Source organism: Thamnophis elegans, chromosome 11 (genome assembly GCF_009769535.1).
Source record: "Thamnophis elegans isolate rThaEle1 chromosome 11, rThaEle1.pri, whole genome shotgun sequence".
Lineage (NCBI taxonomy): Eukaryota > Metazoa > Chordata > Lepidosauria > Squamata > Colubridae > Thamnophis > Thamnophis elegans.
The window spans coordinates 32,625,090-32,647,938 of NC_045551.1; the positions used below are offsets into that span (position 1 = coordinate 32,625,090).

The 22,849-nt window shown below is 38.9% G+C and overlaps 1 protein-coding gene across 2 annotated transcripts in view; it reads left to right on the forward strand.

Moving 5' to 3' along the window:
- The first annotated feature begins 3,173 nt into the window (after positions 1 to 3,173).
- Positions 3,174 to 22,849, forward strand: part of ATP10A (ATPase phospholipid transporting 10A (putative)) — a 145,620-nt gene continuing 125,944 nt past the window's right edge. For both annotated transcript variants that reach the window (XM_032226578.1, XM_032226579.1), the window contains exon 1: positions 3,174 to 3,839. In XM_032226578.1, coding sequence (XP_032082469.1) covers positions 3,400 to 3,839 — 440 coding nt within the window. In that variant the 5' untranslated portion in view covers positions 3,174 to 3,399. The remainder of the gene's footprint in view (positions 3,840 to 22,849) is intronic.

The following is a 22,849-nucleotide window of genomic DNA, read 5'->3' on the forward strand; positions in this document are numbered from 1 at the left end:
AATAGGGAGCCCATTGGGCCTTTGACCACTCCCTGCAGGATGAAAGCTTCAGAAGCATCTGTTCCTAGCAAGAGCATGATTTCGGCTTTAGGATCCAGGGCGGTAAAGTGATTAGCCATATGCCTCAGGTAAGGTATGGTGTTTGCTAACTCTGGTGTTGTAATCTGACTGCGATCATTTGGTAGATTGTCCCATTCTAGTAATGGTGGCAGTGGGAACCGTGCACTCCCATCTAATGCTTCTATGCAGAGTCCATTAACTTTCCTCGCCGCTGTGCACTGGCACCCAGTGCATGTTGATATCGTGAATTCCATCTCTTTGCTTTGGATGTCAAAGAGAAAAATTGGCATTACGGAGGTTTGCAGCTGCTTCCTCTTCCCAAAATTTCACTTCCGCAGTTGCCATCTCTGCCTGAGCTTTGGCTTCGCATAGAACTTTCTCTGGTTCCATAGTTGCCATCTCTTCCTTCAGCAGCTGCTCTTCCCTTGCTGTCTCTAGATCTGCCTGGGCTATCTAAGCTTCCATTTTTGCTTCTGCAGCTCTAGATGCCTGTGACATCTGGCTGTAACAGGAAGATTGCTGTGAAATGCTGGTGCCTGCTCGAGATTGGGTTGGTTTTGGACGGAAGGATGAGGCCTTTTTGGAGACATGGGAGGGAGTTGTGTGTGACTGCTGAGATGGTGCATGCGAAAGATGGGATACCTCAGATGCAGCCTTCTCCCATGGTTTATCCTTGGGAGTAGATAAGGATGCTTTATAAGAAACATGAGAGGAAGCCACATGCAACCGCTGAGATGGTGCACGTGAATGATGGGACACTTCGGATTCGGTCTTCTCATGCCGTCTGTCCTCAGCTATCCCGGCTGGCCTGGGGTTAAAGACTCTAACCCCTACTCGAATTGTATGACTGTTGAGTTCTTAAATGATGTAGTGCTTTTATGTTGTAAATTGTTTGTCCTCCCCCACCCCCTTTTGAACTGTGAGCCGCCCTGAGTCCCCCCAGGAAAAAGGGCGGCATACAAATAAAGTGAAACTGAAACTCGGCCTGTAAGGCAGTTTGGAAACGGCTTGTACTGCTGTGGAAGATATGGCTACACTTTTCGCCCATCTTTTCTAGGCGCATCATGTCCTTTACAAGCTCTGGGTCTCCTAGCAGTGACTGAATGTCAATGAGACAGTCTTCACAGCCCTTCCATTATAAGAAAAGTTCATCCATTTTATCTATCATTGAGTGGATGTACTTGGGGGATATATTATCTAGGGGTATGTTGCAGAGATTCAGCAACTCTTCCCAGGATATTTTATAGCATCAATATTGCTTGTCCCATTCCTCCCTCGTTATACATCTTGGCATCAGTAGGCTTTCTACACTGCCTAAAGTCGTGGGTCTTCTTAGGTGCCTCTGCCTATTTTGAGAGTTGTACGACCAATTCTGGTTCTGTGTTGGTTCAGGCATGAAATTTGGCATGTCTGACCCTTCTGCCATGGCTAGGGAGGATTCTATAACCAGTATTAGCACAGGAAATTTCCTGAATGTATTATGAATTTTTGAGTTGAATTCACTTTTTGGCCACTAGGGTGCGTTGCAAGACTTTGGAGATGCAGGCACAGTCCACTTGTCAGCCAGTAGGGTGCGTTGCAAAACTATGCAGATTCAGGCCGAGTCCACTTGTTAGCCACTAGGGTGCATTGCAAAATGTTGTAGATGCAGGCGCAGTTCACTTGTCAGCCACTAGGGTGTGTTGCATGTGTTGGCTTGAAACACTGGACTGCAATTTGTAGAGAAGCCACAAGAGGGTGTTGTTTGTGATTAATGTTTGGAGTAACTGGTAATGGCATTTTTCCCTTGTTGAGGGTTGTAAAACTAACTCTCCAGTTTTGGAATTCCTAAGGGTCTTTACCCAGACTCAGAACCCGTCTTGGACCCTGCTAGCTTTGTACCTCCTAAGGAGTTTGCCTTTTTCCAATAATTCATAAGCAAGATCATAACTTGCAGGTCCTTCAACTGGACTGCATCTGCCTTGTGGCCATTTGACTGCCAGATGGCTCTACACACACAAAGTAAACTTATGTTGGGATGGTTGGGGCTTCTTTATTGCCCCTAGATGCCAGGACAACTTATCAATAAAGTTCAAAGGACTTGGGAGGTCCCATCTGGGCTAGCTGACCTCTTACTTATTCAAATTCCATTTCCATGGAGACCTTTCCATGAGGCTTTTACAATCACTTAAGGAGTAAGGCTTGGAATTTGCTTTGATTTACTGAAAGAGTTGTTTCTTTCTTTGTTAGGCTGCTGTTTGCTTCCAAGCGACATGCCTTTGGCTTTAACAACAGCAGATCGGACTGGATAGGTTGAGGAGTTGGGGTGGTGGTGTCTGCTTTATCATACGATTCCTAGGTCTCCTCCCCTGGAGGGAGAAAGAGGAAACATGCTTTTCTAACTCTGCAGCATCTGCTTTCGCAGTATATCAGAGGAGAAACAAGAGTCTAGCCTGTAAGCATTCTTCCACAAACAAAAACAGGCTTTTCAGAGCAGATTGAGCCAGCAAGGTTGTAGAGGCTGCTTTTCTCATGCAACTCTTGGCCCCCTTTTACACATTTTCTTACTCATCTCAGGAGAGTTAATCAGCCTTTCTCATTGAAACGGGATGTTTTTTTGTGCTCCAAGAGGGGGTGGGGGAAATCCTGGCAGCTGTCCTCATTTAAAATGCAAACAGAGTTTGGGATACAACTTCAACGTCCTTTTTACTCGAAGGAAGCTCACAGTAACATCATCTTTTTACTGTTCTGCCTCAAGCATTGTAGGGTTGCTGGGGTCATGCAGTTAACTCCACATTTAGGAATCTCATTCACATCAAGGTTATTATCAGGCATTCTTAATAGCAAAACTTACAGTTCAGTGTTAAAATACTTCTGACTTTCCATAATCTCTTCTATCACATGGTGTAAAAAGATAATGATTTCACTCCCATGCTGAGCAGAGATACAAACATTACTTCTCTGGTTCACAAAAGTATTTAAAATGACCGGCTGCACGCAAGCGGAATGCCCCAGTGTCCAACCAGAAACACAGACCTGATCACATGTCATGGAACTACATTTCCCATAAAGCAGTCTCTGCCTACGTTTCCCAGGAGATAGTTTCTTAAAGGAGACAGTTCTTAATTCTTAAACTAGCTATAGACTGCTGGGGCAGCACAGTCGGTAAGACACCCGCCTCCTCCTTCACCTCGCGGAAAAGTGTAAGGGCATGACTAAGTTCCCAAAGATGATCACATAAAGTCGTGGTGGAGAAGGAGGGGGAGAAGGAGAGTTCTCCATGTGCTGGAAGCTGCCGGAGAACTTTCTCCCAGCACTGATTTCCTGTCCTTGCTTTTTGCCTGTTTTGGGGGAAAGGCGATGACTGAAAGCACAGATGCCGTGGGGGACTCATCTTCTCAGGAGCAGAAGCAAGACAAAGAAAGGAAGAGAAAGAAAAGGAGGAAGAAGAAAGATGTCAGGAAAGTGTGGATTGTAGCTTCCAACCTGTTGTCTGCCTGGCCTGATACGGAGACCTCCAGGCAGCCAGCTAACAATAGACTGAAGACCACCAAATACACAGCGGTGTCTTTTTTGCCCAAGAATCTCTTTGAACAGTTCCATCGCTTTGCCAATGTCTACTTTGTTTTCATTGCTTTACTTAATTTTGTGCCTGCGGTCAATGCCTTCCAACCAGAGCTGGCGTTGGCCCCGGTGCTCTTCATCTTGGCAGTTACAGCAGTCAAGGACTTGTGGGAAGACTATAGCAGATACCGGTCAGACCAAGAGATCAACCATATGGAATGTTTGGTCTACTGCAGGTAATGGGAGCAAGAGAGTGGTGTGGAAAGTTGAAAAGCGGACCCAAATGCAGAGGATGTGGTGCTTGGTGAACAGAATGGGATAGGGACTAAGATGAATAGGACAGCTTTTGAAAAGTCTATGCTGAGTAACTATTGCTAACTTTTTACTGCTTTCCCCATTTTAAGCAAATACAGTGACCTCCAGTGACATAGTTAAATAATGGTAGATTACAGGCATCAATGTGTCTGTACCGTTTGAAATGAATGAGTGCATTTCACTTACTTGGAAACATAGTGCATAACCGCCTGACTTTGCAGGATTCATGCTATTTCCTACCTAGATGTGACACACATTCCCTACTTTGATGGCTTCCTAAGTGTCATACTAATTGTCCACTATAGGCTTTGGATCCTCCATTTGGCTTTTCCTTTCTTCACTTTCACAAGAATATTAGAAAACAATGTTGTGTTACTATATTAATATGGTTCTCATCTAAACTGCAGCCCACAGGTTAATTACTTTTTTTCTGGCAATATATTTCATTTTCATTTCACTACTTCCCTCTGCACATTTCTCTGTAGGGCCTTTGTTTGTGTGAAATCATGCCACAAAGGCTCTATTCTATGCATTTATTTATTTTTTGCTTGTAGGAGAAAAAAAAAGGTGCCTCAGGAAATTGGCTAGTGGATTCGCAGAAGTTTTTTTCCCCTGTAGATTTGTGGGAAAGTGTAATCATGCCATATTGGCCTGTCTCCTGATGATCTTTGGTTGACCACAGACATCCCAGCCTTAGAATTGAAAAGGATTTTTTTCTTTTCAATTCTAGGAAAAAGGAAAAAGCAGGGCTGCCTTAAGGTGATTCAAACAGGTACTATGTCGATCATTTCCCTACTGTATGCACAATGTCCAAACTCCGGGTTTTAATTTGAGGTACTATGCAGCTTTTAATAGGCCTTTGATCCAACATATCGTATTTAATGATCTATAAACTGCACTGAAATAATTGGGACCCTGAGAGACTCACATGGAAATCGAACTTTTGAATAAACCTGCTTATAGTTAGCACAATGGAATGAGATTTTGTGACTTAGCAATGCTTGTGCAAGTCTCATTGACTCCATGTATTAGTCTTACTCTTCATTAGTCTTGCAGTGTTATATTCTTTTCCCCAAAAGTAACTGCTTGACTGCCTTTTTAAATTATGCACCTTCACTCAATTTCTTCCAATTTAATTGATACCGCTAATGCTTGTGAAATATTTTTCTGCTACTTTTAAGCATGGGCAAAATATTTTTATCATCCAATATGAACTTAAATGTTTGTGTATTGTTCCCATAACACTGTTTGGTAAATATTAAATTACCAATGAGTGGCTATAGAACTTAAATTATGGGAATGTACGGAGCAGTATGACATCTGTTGTCAGTTAAGTTTCATGTAGTGTGAAATGACTGAATTCTAAAATGCCTTATTTCATTAATCCATCTTTGAGGTTATTTAACAGCAAAAAAGGAACTATATTTATAGCTACAGGATACAATAATCCTCTCCTAATAATTTTAAATCTTGTTATATTGATGTACAGTTAAACCTTTGCTGATCCAACAGAAAAAGATAGTATGGTACATGTGCTAGCAACACATGAAATAGTTAACTTTTTTTTGGTCTGTGCATCTCCAGTGTCTGATTTGTGTATTCATTTAATACCATCTTGTCACTTTCTTGTTTATAAAATGAATTGGTGAAAAGATAAGCTTTATTGCCAAATTCCTGATCTAGACCATGTCCACATTAGATACAAGTAGTTCTTGACCTACAATAGCCCATTTAGTGATCATTCAAAATTACAACAGCACTAAAACAGGTGACTTATGACCATTTTTCACACTTAACAACCATTGCAGTATCCCCCTGGTCACATCAACAAAATTCAGGCACTTAGTAACTGACTCATATTTATGACAGTTGCAGTCTGCCAGGGTCGGGTGGTTATCTTTTGCGACCTTCTTACAAGCAAAGTCAACAGGGAAGTTGGATTCACTTAAGAATCAGATTATTACCTTAATAGCTGCACTGATTCACTTAATAACTGTGGCCAGAAAAGTCATAAAATGGGGCAAAATTAACCTAATAACTGTCTTGCTTAGCAACAGAAATTTTGGGGTCAATTGTGGTCATAAGTTGAGGATGACCTGTACCTGCATGCTTTCATTCACTGGTCACAGGCTATAAAAAAGATTGTGTTCTTGTTTGCATTTGTCTTCATTTTCATGCCTACGTTAATGGAAAACTTGTCTGGTTACAGTGTCTTAGCTAAAGAGCTAAGGTTTAATCGCACCATGCAAGCCTGCATTAAAAAACATTGTTTAAAGTCTTGTCATATTTGACTTGTTTAAGTGAGATATGTAGTATTGTATAAATATTCTTTTAAGAAACAACATTATTTTTTTAACTGCATGCCAATCTTCTATCTCAGTGTGCCTCAACAACCATAAGTCGTATGGGCTTTAACTCCCAGCATTCCCCCTGGTGGCTGGGGGATTCTGGTAGTTGAAGTCTGCACATGTTAAAGGTTGCTAAGGTTGAAAACATTGATTTATCTATACAGGCTTGAAGGGCCAAATGTCTTTTGCTTTCGGATTAGGTCAACGCACAAGACTGATCTAGCAAAGATAGTCCTTAATGAAACTTTCCACAAATGCTAGTTTCTGTGATCTTTCTCCTCTGTGGATCTCTATAGTTAAAACGTAAGGCACAAATGGATCTTTCTTATACCTTATTAGACATAGTTCAATTGACCTAAAAAGCACAACAGACAATATTGTACCAGAAACAATTAACGCAAATTGTTTAAGGTTCAATCAATTATAGTCACTTACCTCTATGTTATATCTCAGGAAGAGACAGTGCTTGACTGATGAGTCTGGGTTCAAAAATGATTAGGATCAGTTGTACCTGGTTAGACTAGATTGGCAGGTTGGAAAAAAGCAATGGCAAACCCTTTCCATATTCAGCCAAGAAGATTACATGGGTGTCATTAGGAGTTGATTTGATTTGACTTTTTAACTGTGAAGGTCCATTATATCTGGACTGTCAAACTCAATGATCTGGCTTAAAACATCAGTTGATGCTCTTAAGCCTTTTCTGTTGTGGTGTCTGCTCTTTTGAATATCAGTCCTCCAGAGAAAAATTGGACCCAACCCCTTTGCCTTTCCCAAGGCTTTACGGCTGTGGTCTGTCATCAGGCCTGGAGACCTGGGTGTGTATCTGAGCCTGTGTGAAGGCTGTACTAATCTGTGTTATGTTTTTTTTTATAACCTTGATTGTGGATTATATGTATGTTTTCATTCATTGTTTATGTTTTTATTCTGTTTTAAATTATTGTTAACCCCTTAAAGTCATGCATTTGGAATCAGCGGTCGTGTAAATATTATTTTTTTGAAAAGATACTCAGAGTTTTAAAAGTTCAGAGCAGCCTCCCTTTGTCTTTGAATGGTGATCATAAACATTCATAATAAATTGAAGTTTGACAAGTTGGTTAGGCTCCCTCCCCGCTTGGGCTGATTCCTTTCTGAACATTTTTACTCCACCTATCTCTAGAAAACTGCTATATCTATGTTCTATTTTACTGTATCTATGTTCTAGAAAACTGCTGGAGATGTGAGCAGTAAAATGGGGATAGAACAATAGTATTCGGAAGTTTTATTTCTTTTACTTATTTGGATAGCTACCAGGGGTGGTATTTATTTACCTTCCGTACTGGTTTTCAAATGCTAAGCCATCTGTGCATGCACTTTTCACTAAAAAAAGAGAGCCTAAATGGAATGCCATAGAGCCGAGGTGGGTGAGCTGGGCCACCCGAGATTTCCACTACCGAGTCGAGCAAACTGGTCCGATAGGTACGTGCCGGTAGTCCTCAACTTACAACCACAATAGTGCTCAAAATTTATATTGCTAAGCAAGACAGTTGTTAAGTGAGCCATGTCCCATTTTATGACCTTTGTGCCATGGCTTTTAAGTGAGTCATTGAAATTGTTAAGAGAATCACTGAAGTTGTTAAGTGAATCATGCAGCTGTTAAGTGAATCTGGCTTCTTTCCCTTTGACTTTGCTTGTTAGAAGCAACCTAAGATGATTGCAAATGAAATCCCAGGACCCTGGGACCATGTGACAATTGTAAATACGTGTTCGCTGCCAAGCATCCAAAGTTTGGTCAAGTAATTGTGGGGATGCTACAACAGACATAAGTATGAAAACTATGACAAGCCGCTTTTTCAGTGCCATTGTAACTCTTAATGATGACTAAACGAACATTGCAAGTTTACTGTAGTCATAAGCATTATAACATCTGGAATACGTAGTAGGAGCTCTATGAATATTTGCGGGGAATTGTTATTGGACAATAGAGAGCAATAAAGACTTCTTTTGAAGTTGGTAGATGGAGGATAAAGTTTCACGGAGTAGAGGTATGAAAAATATATTCCACAGAATGTTGAGACATTATTTAAAAATCGAATAATAAGTGAATTAGAAACAAGATATAGTGGAAGAGCTTTAGAAGTCTTTCCAGATCTTAGCTGTATATTTGTTTATACAAATCAGATAACAGATTGTTATGAGTTGCTTCATCTTCCAGCTGATATTTTTTGGTGTGCCAGCAGACAACAGAGAATATGTTGAATTTTATCAGAAATGTGAGATAATGGTCGTGAAAAGTAAAATAACTTGCTGTTATCTTTTAGTTGAAAAAAATAATATATTCTTTGAGTTTTGAAAATCTGGGTAGTACAGCAAACTGCAGTGTTATAAGTGTCACTGTAGGAGCTGTAATAGTTTTGGAATTGTGGCCAAAGACTGTAATATCGACATATTTGTGTGACAAAGTACACAACTTTTCACAATTTCTTTTTCTAATATTGTGTATATCTCTATCTAGCAGTATAAAACAGGTTCCATGTTTAATGATACAAGTTGGAATCCAAATAAGTACAGCTAGTCCTTGACTTACAACTGTTCATTTAGTGACCATTCAAAGTTACAACAGTGTTAAAAAGTGACTTGTGACAGGTTTTCACACTTTTGCACTGTTGCAACATCCCCATGGTCCCATGATCAAAATTCAGGCGCTTGGCAACTGACTCATATTTATGATGGTTGCACTGTCCCGTGGTCATATCCTTTTGCAATCTTCTGACAAGCAAAATCAATGGGAAGCCAGATTCTTAACAACTGTTTTACTAAGTTAACAACTGCAGTGATTCACTTAATAACTTACAAGAAAAGTAATAAAATGGAACAAAACTCACTTAACAACTGTCTTGCTTAGCAACATAAATTTTGGAGTCAATTGTGGTTGTAAGTCCAGAACTACCTGTATAAAGCTTTTCATTATTGACTGAATTCTTAATTCTTAACAAATCCCTTAATCAATATCACAGCTTTAGATGAACATTTGCTGTTAATGAAGGTGAATTTTAAAAAAGAAAAGGATATGAATGTATGGTGATGAACTTAGATCTCTAATTAATGTAACACTTTAACCTTTTCATTGGAAGGCTCACCTTTGCATTGCTTCTAAAAATGTGTAATTAGTAACTGCTATGTGACATCATATAAAATAATTTTCAATTTGCAAGCCTGACTATAGAATGAATCCTATAGCAAGATAAATATCTTTCTTTTACAAAAATAGGAATCACAGCAGTAACTGAAATGTAACACTGGCATGGCCTATTATTTAGTGGAATCATTCAAGTCATTCATTCATTCATTCACTCTTTCTTTCTTTCTTTCTTTCTTTCTTTCTTTCATTCATTCATCTGCAGCAGTTTTTTATTTATTGAGCAATATTTATAACTTGCTCAAATCCAGAGTTACTCTAGCAATAAACAGCAAAACATAAACAGCAAAATTTGAACATAAAACTACAAGGAAAGTAAAACAGCCATGTCATTGTGCTTATGTTAGATGCCCCAGTTCCATAAAGGCTGAAAGCACATATCAATGCAATTTGTTAGCAGAATTTAAGGAAGATTGGTGCCCTTATAACACCAAGGAAAGGATATTGCATAGGGTGGAGGTCAGCACAAGGAAGGCCCTCACCTAGTTCCACCCCATGAGATGATTTTAAATTAGAATGTGAGTGATTGAAACCATATTCCATGTTTTGGGGTAGTGTAATTTTTCTAGGTATAAATGGAGTCTTTTTTATTTATTTATTTATTTATTTATTTATTTTATTCCTTTTATTTCCTCTTTTGTAACTGTGTCCAGAACAAATACCTATCTTATAGAAAGTTTTTACATCCTGATTCTAACATTATCAGCTCTGCGACTAAGTTCTATGTCACTGACATTAAAACATGAACTTAAATAATGTTTCTCTGAATATTTCTTTTATTTGATCTTCTTTTTTGTCCTGACTTTAATCCGAAGAGTAAATATGTAGGTATGTATTATACATGAATGTGTAAATATTGTCATATCTCCAAACATTTCAAGCAAATAGAGAATCAGAATCCATTCTGTATATCTCATAAGCTCCACAATCAATTTATAAACCAGAGGTATGATTTGTGGCTTGTGAAGAAGAGTCTTAAGTGAGCCAAGTCTTCCTTTTATTGATTTTTTGAAATTAAATGTTTTATTAATTTGTCATAGACGATTCAAAGTCTCTTGGACCTCATCAGGTGATTTTTGCATTCTAGGACATGAATTTAAAAGTTGTAAGTGAACTTATTGTTGGAAGGGTGTGATAATAGCAGTGCTGTTTTTTCAGCCTGGTGCCCTTGTGAATATTAGTATCATTGGTGATCTTCCTTGCTCACATGCCAAGCTCCATACACCAACTGTGCAATGTAGCAATAGCACTAGCACTTAGACTTATATACTGCTTTACAGTGCTTTACAGCCCTCTCTAAGGGGTTTAGAGAGTTAGGGTTAGGGTTATTGCCCCCAACAATCTGGGTCCTCATTTTATTAAACTTAGAAGGATGGAAGACTGAGTCAACCTTGAGCCTGGTGAGATTCAAGTCTGTCAAATTGCAGCCAGCTGGCAGTCAGCAGAAGTAGCCTGAAGTACTACATTCTAACCACTGTGCCATCACGGTTCCTGTACCAAGGAATCAACATCTTACTTCTATCAACAGTTCTCTGTTTCACAGAGGACATGGGGGGGGGGGGAGGAATGTGCATTTGCAGACTGGTGTTTTATTTCAAAAAGGCCCATTTGTTTAGGAAAAAAACCAGCTGAAAGGTGAATTCAGATGATGGAGAATCTCAGAAATGATTGGGAATGACATCACTATATTTCCTTATGGTCAAAGGTTGTTTTGAGTTGTCTGTGGCTTCTATGGAAGACATTGTATATGAGTGCCAGTAGTTTATTTCCAATGGAAAATATGTTTACATTCCCCAAATGTTGGGTAACTGCCAAATCTATCCAAAATGCACAGCAACAAATATAGAGATTTTTGAAACATAATGCTAATGGCTTCTCTGCATTTTTCACACTTCTGGAATATTGTCAGTGATGCTAAGGTCACCATAGCTGCTTAATGCTGTTGTTTGCTATTGCAAAACAAACAAACAACCCCCCCTCCAAAACCTAATTCCTACAACTCTTTAAAAATAAGAATAAATACCCACAGGTTAAGTTAAACAAAAACATTTTTGGAAAAAAATAACATTTAGTTTTTTGGTGGCATGTTCCATGCTGTACCAAGGACATTCTGAGTTTTTTATATTCAGGGAGTGTCCTCTAATAAAGACAAGAAGTAGAAAGAGATCCTAGTGCTAGAATTAACCATTGTTTCTACACATAAGGAAACATGGTGGCGCAGTGATTAAATACAGAATTGCATGCTAATTTTGCCAACTGTCAGCAGTTCGATCCTGACGGGCTCAAGGTGAACTCAGTCTTCCATCCTTCCAAGATTAGCAAAATGAAGGCCCAGATTGTTGGGGGCAATATACTGCAAACCACTGAGAGAGGGCTATAAAGCACTATGAAGTGGCATGTAAGTCTAAAGATTATTGTAGTTGCTATATGCAAATACATCTCTACCCTAGCTTCCCCCATTTTTTCTCTGAACATCTGGATTTCCATTTATAACTACAGACAAATGTCACCACATTTTTTAACTTCTTTCAACTTAAAAAAAGAGAGAGTTGGGTTTTGTATTAGATAGAAGAATCAGTTGCCTAACACAATGGATGTGGCAGGGTAGAGGTTAATGTGAAGACTTAGAGGAAAAATTCCAAGTTGTTTTTCTGGTCCCTCAAAAGCTTAGATGCAGTCTTCAGAGCCCTCCCAGTTGTTGACAGAATTTAAATGACCATATGGGATAATTATGTAATCTTTTTAATGACCAAATGGAGAAATTATGATTTCTTTCAAATAATACTATTTAATTTAAATGTAATTAAATAAAGTTAAGCATAAATAAATGTATACACTGCTCAAAAGCAGCCCCAGTCCAATTTGCCTGAGGAAAAAGGTGTCCACTGTAGGTAGACATTTTGACACTTAGGTTTCTGTTCTGGTTATATCACTGCCTATTGTTTATGCATTTATAGATATAATGGTTTGAATCCATTTCTCCAGCATGCGTGATAGAAGAATTTTATGATACTTATATCATGTAAAGCTAACAATATAATAACAGACAGTGACTGTTGCTAAAGATACAAAACTACTAGTACTATAATTAGTTACCTAAATTATAAGTGTGGAGTAAATCTGTTTGGTCAGTTATACGTTCTGTGTTTATGACTGTCTGTGGCTAGTTGTGGTGTTGTTTCTTTACAACTGCTTGTGAAATATGTGGGTATTAGGGTGTTTTGGCAAGTTGTTAGGACAGTGATCAGATGTCTGGCCAACTGGTTCTTTTGGATCCAGAGATAATAAGATTAGCAGTAAATAACTGGATTTTAAGCTTTATTATTAGCTCAGACAAAAGATTTAAAAACAAAACATAAAAAGCAAACACATCAAGCAGAATGACACCCAAATCTCTTACAAGCTGTAAGGAGTTCCTTAATAATGACAGCAATGGATGGTTAGTTTCCACAGTAGCCTATCCTAGGTTTTGTGCAGAAACTCCCAACAAATAACAACAACCCCAAGGTATTTATCAAAACTTGGCACCATGACTTCATGGTCCTGGTTTGGTCATGGAGAAAACCTGACCATGACTGGGAGGCACATGAGTTGGGATGAGAATTGAAAATGTCCTGCCCCTCCTGCTTCAATAAGCAAAATAACCAAGTAGGTTAGCTCACAAGGAGCTCTAAAGTTCTACACTTTTCTGAATGTGAAGGAAAAAATCAAAATGTGCCACTAAATTCCTTGAAATAACAGTGGTCTTCCACATTGCCACTACATAGGAGTCATTTGGTATTTTTCCACATAATAGCCAGAAAAAGCTAACCTTGCTAGACTATTAAAAGTAAGTAATCAGAGAACTAGTGAATACTTTGACACTTAGAACACTTAGAACATTTTCTAGAAATTTGTATTTTAAATGGAGGTATGGACACTTCTCTGAAGCTTTTAGTTGAATAATTTAGAGACCATTGAATTGTGTTTCCTTCAGAGGTGAGTTGCTCCTGGTTTGGCCCTGTAGTAGTGGTGGCACGAGACTCTGCCCACCCACTCAGATGCTTCTGTGCATGCACAGAAGTGTTGCGTGAGCGTGTACGTGCGCACAAGCAAATGAGTAGTAAAACAAATGGCAACCCACCACTGCTTTCCTTACCCTTATTTTGTGAGGTATTTTTTGCACTTAAAAAAGGAACAGATGAACTATTTCAAATATATATTTAAACTCTTAACATTTATAAGATTTACCGGTAATGCCTTCTAAAGGATTTACCATCTTTACTGCTGTTTTGATACTTCCTTATTATAATGTATGTATTTTGATTGGTTAAATCTTTTTGCCTCCAGATCTCAAACTGAAATTTAATCTTGCCACCTTAAAGTGATTGGTATATGTTGAATAAATATTTTCCTTTATGTCTAAAGTGTTGTCTTTTGATTCACTCAGGAAATCTGGGTTTGTATGTAAGAGTAACAATGATTTTGCTGTCTGTTCCGTTTTTTAAGCATTGTAAACTGGGTAAATGCACTGTGCCATTTTTTAAAAATGAAAAATGTGACCATAATAACAAAAAAAGAAAGTGTTATGATTGTTTTTAGATATTCAGATAAAGAATAAATAATTAGTTTAAAACACAGAACAGCCCCCATTAGTTTCATCCAGCTATCTGAAACATCTTGTTATCTGAGCACATTGTGTGACCTACACATAACCCTGAATTTGAATAACCTCTGTGTAAGTAGCATTTTGGTTAAGTTGTGAAAGTATCAAAATATCTTGGTTGCCCTGTGAAAAATTTTAATTTATTTAATTTATTTGTTTATTGTATGGGCCACCCATCTCATGGTTGAAATGGTTCTGGCTGGCTTTCCAAATAGTAAAACAGTTAAAAACAATTAAAATTAGTAAAAATTAAGTAGAGATTAAAAATCAAGAGATGTGTACAAGTGATGGGGTCTTCTCTCTTACCCCCTCAATCATCTTCAGAATAGAATGTCCCCATTGGGGACCCAAGCTGAGACATGTTTTAAAGCCCTTCTGGAAAGCCAAGAGGATGGGGGAGGACCTCACCACCGGCAGCATGATATTCCAAGGGTTTTTTTTTTCTCCTGGATCATGCCAGCCGAAATTCCTTGACAAACAGGGTCTGCAGCAAGTCCCTTCTGTTGGAGCAAGGGGGACAAGCTAATTCCATTGCACTAAATGCTTGATACTCTATAATGTTTCCTATTATTATTTTTTCAATAAGTGTCATTACTTTTAAGGCTTAGAATGTGTTATATTTGGATGCATGTATAACTGTTAGGAAATTTAAATTTAACATCACAAGATTCATGAAACACAAATGAGGCAATTACAGTCAGATGGGTGAATTATCAGAGTTCCAAATAGCATCCAAAATTATATCAGAGTCCAAGGCAAAGCATTGCTCAAAGTTCCAATTTATTAAGAGAGCCATGTTGACACATCCGGGAAAACCCGAATCGGAAAGCTTCCCAGGTTTCCCCTCCCAGTTGAAAGTTCAAGATCTTGCTCCACACCCACCAGCCCATCACATGGTCCAACCTTCCACTGCCATGCTAGCTTTTCCACTCATCCAGTTCCGGTCAGGTGCAGAGGTTAGAGACAAAGGATGTCCTTGGATTTCTAGAAAGGAATTTTGTTTTGGCTACATAACATCTACTTCCTACAATCCCCCCTCCCATCTTCCCACAGTAGAAAAGACATAGTAGAATATTAGAAAGTGTGGCAGGTCAAGGCTCGAAGAAGACTGCAGGCCTGACATGAATAGGATCAGGCCCAAAGCCAAGTGTTTTTTTCTAGGATTCCTTTTACAGCCCACATTATATTCTACTAACGAAACCCAGCTACCCCTCACAGTTATCACTGATAATTGGAGAAGATCCATTGAAATTCCAGGAACACTTTGAAGTGGATTCTTGCTAGTGTGTATGGGTATTCCTTACTGCACCAGAACCCTGAAAGCTGATTTTTTTTTCATCTCTCACTTTTTCCTGCTGTGAAAGTCATAATTTGAAGGTGTCTTGATCCTTGAGGCTCTTTTCATCTGTGTGTATCTCTCTCTCTCTCTTTTTCCCATTGGATAAAACATGGACTTGGACTTACTTGGACTTAATCTTCGTAAACGTCAATGTCCACAAGGCAGTGACTGTTGCATTGTGAAGGCCAAAGGCAGAATGTCACGGATTACAGAGTTGTTTATCCGTGTGTTGTCCTGCCATTGGATTCTCAGCTTGTGTCACGGTTCCGTCGCCACGGGAACCAACACTCCCCATTTATCCGGGCTTGTGACTGGCTATGGTTTCCCATAGGCTGGGTTGATAAAACATGGGATGAATAAAGGACAGAAAAGGACTTCTTCAATACAACAATCACTTCCTTAATGTAATATTTTCCATGAGGGGGACAGAGGAGGAAAGATTATGAGAGAAGTGGGCTTTTGCCATGGATTGGTTTTAGCAGGCTCCTCAGAAATTCTCAGTGTGAGCTACAGCATTCCTGCTTATGCATAAATATTTCTAGTGAAGCAGTATCCATCACATCCCAAGACAGCTTATATAGCCAATTATTGCTGTGAGAGCAAAAGGCAACTCCAAGAGGAGGGCAAAAAATGTCTTTTCCCTCAACGCTCTAATTAGGTGTGAACATGAGTAAATCAAATAATAGTCAAGCAAGATCAAAGGTATTACAGGTTCATAATGGTATTCTTTACCAACTCTCTACCAGTATAAATTCATTGGCTTTTTGTGAAGGGTCTGGATGTGGCTTCAAATAAAGGGATAAAAATCCATTGTTAATAAAGAGAAGCAAAGAAAGTAGCTGTGAAACTGAATGTTACAATTAAGTTGAGTATCCCCTGGACCACATCACATTTTGATAGGCCTGCATACTCGTACAGCCATTAAGCTGAAATAATATAGGTAGTCCTTGACTTACGACCAGAATTGAGCCCAAGTTGTATGCTGCTAATGAGAAATTGATTAAGAGAGCTTTGCCCCAGTTTACAGCTTTTCTTGCCATATTTGTTCAGTGAATCATAGCAGTTGTTAAGTTAATTAACATGGTCATTAAGTGAATCTGATTTCCCGATTGACTTTTACTTTTCAAAAGTTCACGAAACGTGATTACATGACCCCAGGACACTGCAACCATCATAAATGTGAGTCAGTTGTCAAGCATCCAAATGTAAATCACATGACCATGGGGATGCTGCAATGATCATCAGGATGAAAAATGTTTATAAGCAGGGGTAGGATTGTAAAATTTTAGCAATTTTAGGTTGCTGGGTGGGTATGGCCATGGCGGTATGGCCAAATCGGCTTCCTGCACCATGGTGGCAGGGGGCATTTTTGCCCTCCCCAGGCTCTGGAGGCTTTCCTCAAGCCTCTGGGAGGATGAAAACGGCCTCTCCCGGGCTCCGGAGGTCGGAAACGGACCCATTTCTGGACTTCTGGTATGCCCGTTTTTTCCCATCCACAGGCTCCAGAGGCTTTCGTTGAGCCTTTGGGAGGACGAAAACGGTCTCCTCTGGGCCCTCCAGAAACTCATTTCCAGACTTCTGGAACTTTCGGTAGGCCCATTTTTCACCCTTCCAGAGCCTCTGTGCAGGTCCTGCATTTATCTGGCATTCAAAATAGGCTGCATGGAGATGTGGTGGGGTCAGCCGGTCCTTGCAACTATCAGTTCAGCAAATCAGATTAAAACTAACATCCGGTTCTCCCGAACTGGTCCAAACTGGCTGAATCCCATCCCTGGTCATAAGTCACCCATGGTCATAAATCATCAGTGCCATTATAACTTTGAACAGTCACTAAATGAACTGTTGTAAGTCAGGGCCTACCTGTATTGAATGCCACTTGCATTATAATTCCTGGGCCTATAAAAATCAAGAACATACTTAGCAAACCACAAATGGTAACCTGGATGTAGGTTTAAGCAGATCAAATGTTGAAGCACAGAAATGTAAATTTCCTACCAAAGATACTTGCTTTAGAATTTGCAAGGGGAAAATGGCTTTCAGTGTATTGCTTCAGTGCATCATAGAGAACAATTGTGCTTCATAGTATTGATAAATCATGTATTGTACATACAATATTGATCTGTGCAATTAGCACAATCTAGAAATAGATCAAATCATTTACATACATGTATAGAAGTATAAAAGGGACGGGATGGCTCAGTGGCTAAGATCCTGAGCTTGTCAATCAGAAAGGTCAGCAGTTCAAATCCCTAGCGCTGTGTAACGGAGTGAGCACCCGTTACTTTTCCCAGCTTCTGCCAACCTAGCAGTTCGTAAAAATGCAAATAGAAAAATAGGAACCACCTTTGGTGGGAAGGTAACAGGATTCCATGCACTTTCAGCATTTAGTTATGCTGGCAACATGACCATGAAGACGTCTTTGGACAGTGCTGGCTCTTCAGCTTTGAAAGGGAGTTGAGCACTGCCCCCTAGAGTCAGGAACGACTAGCACATTTGTGTGAGGGGAACCTTTACCTTACCTATAGAAGTTGATTGCTTTTACTCACCAGTTGCTATAAAAGTGCCAATTCTGATTCAGAAGAAAAAAAACTTGAATTTCTAGCTAAGATTACGCATGTGTCTAATCAGAGGTTTGAGCTGGAGCAGATATATAAGGCTGGCAGTTTTAATGCCTTCTTGCAGAGACATTGCATCAATACTGTATAATCTGTAGTGAGAGATGATTTTTTTGGGGTATAACTTTTTGATGTTGATGATTCTGTGCATTGAAAATAGATTAATAAGAACATTTGAGCTGTTGCCTTTCCTGCTCCCCTTTTTTTAAAAAAAATTAAGTACTTCTGCCGCATCAGTTCAGATGGGCTGAAACTTGGCAGGGGTATCACAATGACAGTGCTATGAAAGATGATGCAATGCAGCAGCAATAGGAGTTGAAATAAGGGCAACAGATGTTAGTCCTTTGCAGCTTCCATTCTCCTTTTTTTCAAAGACTTTTCTTGGCCATTGCACTTGGAGGCTATTCACAAGTGTGGCTTTTGTGAATTGGCTAGATTTCGGGGTAGCTGAAGCTTGGCAGGGCACTCTGGTGGGGTCTGTCTTTTGTCACTTGATGTTCTTCCACTGACTGGCTTCAGAAGACGTAAGGGATGCTGGAAATAGAAGTCAAGGTGGGCCCTGCCAGCAGTCTGGCAGATTCTAGGATGCCAGTTGCTGATGCCAAACCTGAGCAAGATTACACAATATGTTCTGTGTTTGCATACTTGAGTGTTCCAAGCTTGGAATGCAATTCCTGTGTTTTGAGTGTTTTGCCTATATTCAAACCAAAATGGGATCTAATATCCTAAGTTCATGTCTTGTTAATTTTTTTAAGTTGCACTAGATTAATGTGCTGCTGTATGTGCTAAATTTGGGGAGGCTGACTCTGACAAATGTAAAAGCACGTGAAGTGTTCCTTAAGTCCTTGGTGCTTTCTCCTGGATTTAATTTGCCAGTGTTGCTTTAAGAGATGTTGCAAGAAGGCCAGTTCATAATGTAAATATGGTGCAGTGTATTCCTACCTGTCAAGAAATTGCCTATGTCAAGAATGTTGGCAGAAAAAAAGGTATCTTTCTGTATTGGGTCTTGCTAAGGTTAATGGGTTCTTTCACTCATTTCTGCTGTCTGCTTGTGGGATATTTTAAAAATTAATTTCTCTCAAAATCTGTCTGTTTATTGTAAAGCACTGAACCATTCAGCATGAATTGTTATACTACATTTGAGTTAACACCAGAACAAATGAGAAAGTTGAAGCTCAGTTTAAATTTCTAATAATCCCCATCAGGGGAAAAAAGCGGACTCTTAATGTTAGAATGTGGACATGTCTGTCTATTCTATTGGTATATAAATGGTCCTTGACTTAGGACCACAATTGACCCCAAAATATCTGTAGCTAAGCAAGGCAGTTGTTAAGTGAGCCATGCCCTATTTTATGCCCTATTTTATGACCTTTTTGTCATGGTTGTTAAGCAAATCACTACCGTTATTAAGTGAATTATGCAGCCATTAAGCAAATCTGGCTTTCCCTTTGACTTTGCTTGTCAGAAGCTCCCTAAAAAGTTGTAAAATGACAATCCAGGAGCCTGTGACATGACAACTGGCATAAATAAGTGCCGGTTGCCACATTTGATCACATGATTGTGGGGTGTGTGTGCTGCAATGGTCATAAGCAGTGGTGGGATTCAAATAATTTAACAACCGGTTCTCTGCCCTAATGACCAGCTGGGTAGGTGTGGCTCAGTTGTCAAGTGACTGGGTGGGTGTGGCCAACTCAATGTCACTCACATCAATGGGCGCTTCGCCTTAGCTGTTATAATGTAATAAGGGTTAACTAGAGAGGCAGTTTCTGTAAGCAGGGCAATAAACATTAGGCTAGAAACAACACCAGAATGTTTCCTTCCTGCCTTCCTTACAGGATTAGCCCTATAAAGTGGAAAAAACAAAATGAGATTTCTTCCAACAACCAGGTCTCCCAAACAGGTATGATCTGGCTGAATCCCACCACTGGTCATAAGTGTGATAACTGGGTATAGGTCACTTTTTACAATGCTGTTGTAATTTTGAATGGTCATTAAACAAATAGTTGTAAGTTGAAGACAATTATTTAAGGAAGCTGTTTCTTCCTGAATTCTACAGCAGTTACATTCCCTCTGGCAGGGTAGTGTAATTTTGAATATGTTAAGTTGCATTGGATATTGCCTAGAAAAGGTTTTTCTTTTTATTGCAGGCTTGTCTGAGTTAGATTAGTGCTCTGGAGTTTCTCAAGTTCACTGACAATAGTTGCAAACAGAATGCAACACAAATAGATAAACATATCTTTCATTTTAAACAAATGCTTTGAGTTGCAGCCACGTAGATCCATTGCTATCTATTGTATAAATGTCTCAAAATGTATAAAGAAAGGATGCTAGGGAAGTGATTTCCTCTCAAGAAGAAAACATAATTGAAGTCTTGCCAACTCAGCATTTAAGAGCCTGAGTTGAGTAGAATTAGAAAAGAATTCAGATTTTATTTACTTTGCATAGCACAATCTGTTCCTGTCTGGGTGTGGATTTTTTATTTTTATTTTCATTCTAAATAATATTTTATTTGTTTATTCCCCAAATTGCATAAAATAGGAAAGGGCACAGGGTGACTTCCTTTGTACAACTGGGCAAACAAAAAAACAAAACAAAACAAAAAACACCACACCCTAAAATACAGAGAGATTCTCTTAGCAATTATTTCCCACTATATTAAAACCAGCTAATGATTGTTGCTGGTTTCCAAGCAAGCTGAATAACCTAATATTAACAAAGGATTCATATTTTCACTTAGTGTAGGCCATTAACTAGAATTAATAGTTGTAAGCTACTAATGTAGGCCATTTACCAAAGTTAATAGTTCAGAAACCATGATTAGCTATGGCCATGGAGCTGGTCAGTGTCCTGAAGGCCCTCTTCTGCTTTTAATTAACTTTAATTTTGAATTTTAACTATGTTTACCTTTTATGTACATTTTATATATAGTTTTTTTATATTTTAATATCACTCTTGTATGCTTCCTCTCTGTGCTGTTAACTCCACCTTTGCTATGTAGTTTTTTTCATAATATTTCATCCAAATATCAGGAGCCCATACTGATTTTTGATTGACATCAATGCATTTCCAGAGGGTTTTTTTTTCCAGATTTCCCTGGAGTTTTAAAGTTGAGACACCTTTTGCAGTTGTGAAGCTTCAGAAAGGGGAATTAAGCTTCTTTTCCTAAATAAATTTCCCAATTTAATTTCAACATTAAATTTTAAATAAGTCCAGTCATGCTGGGAAAACAAAATGCACATTGTATGTCCTTGGAACTTTTTCCACTAGAGCAAATTATTTTTGTTTTGTTTCCTTTGGGAAATAGGTGTTTTAGATCTCATTGTAATAGAAAGAGCATAGGTTGAAAGTATCTTCCCCCTGCTGCTGTGCAGATAAGCATTGTCACACTGTTTCAGATTTCCTTTTCTCTAATTAACTAGAGAACATCACAGAAGCACACATACACAAACACATACACCAGCATCCTGCTACCATCTATTGATTCGTGTGGCTCTGGGGTGCGAAGGCTCCCATATTGTTCTTGTGGTGGACACTCTATTTTTCTGTTTTCTGAGCTGACAAATAAGTGTTATCACTTTAATTTCTGAGACATTACATTTTAACAACTTTATGTGACGCAGTGACATGTGAACTTCTGAGAAAGAAATGTTGTGGCCTGGCGTCTGGCGCCCTCCAGCAGCTGAATCAGATGAGGAGGCAGTGTGGGAGTCAGGGCCAGCATCAAGGCAACATGAGAACTCTATGTGGAAAGAAGAAATGGCACTGTCAAAGACAGAGACATTCATCCAACTGAGAAAAAAACTCTCAGAAAATTATTTATTTATTTTTAATAAATGTGTTGTTTCAGGGTATAGATTAAAAAAAATTCCAGGTGTCTTCCAAAAATTGCAGTAGTGTGTTATCCTTAGTGTACGATCAAAAATACAAATGTGGGCATCACTACAGTACAAATGTTGTGGTTGTGTTTTGTGGGTGGGTGTGTTAAGTAAGCCAAGAATACATTTGAAATTGTAGTTTACGTCAGAACAGAAGTTAGCCGAAAGAAGTGGTTTCCCCATCTACTTCTTCCTTTCTCTGTCAATTTTTCCTTATAATGGACAAAAAATGAATTGGTTTTGATCAAAATCATGTAAACCTTACCCTTTTTCAGACAAATGTCTGAAATGAGCAATTTTTCCATGACCAACAGCTGCATGTTTATATATTTTTTTCTGTTTTCTTTTTTCCTTCAGCCCTCAGGGCTATAAGGGAGTGAAGCTGCATTCCAAAAAAGGAGAAGGTTTCAGTTTCCTCCATTATTCCCACTATTTTTAGAAGAAGTATTTTAAGCATTATTTTAAGGTGATTTTAAGACTTTGTAATCAAAGAACTATTTAAATAGCAGGAGCGTTTCACCTGCCATAGATCCAAAAGAGGACTATAGGTGTAGACATCCCTGCGTCAAACTGTCAGCAGAAAATATGGAGCTGAGATCTTGTGGATAGGATCAATTCCAAGGTACATTTACATTGTACCAGCCAAGACTACAACGAGGTTCAGTGTCTCCAGTACAAGTAACAAAAAGCTCTGGGAGCTCACTTTTATATACATACATACATACATACATACATACATACATACATACATACATACATACATTGCTCACTCTCACTCTCTATCTGTGTGTGTTTGTGTGTGTGTGTGTATGCGTATGTGCATGTATATGTGTGTTCCAGCATAATTCTGGAACGCCTCCAGCAATTTCAACCAAACTTGGTACACAGATGACTTACTCTCTTGAAAAAAATAGGGGGTGGTGGTGGTAAGACA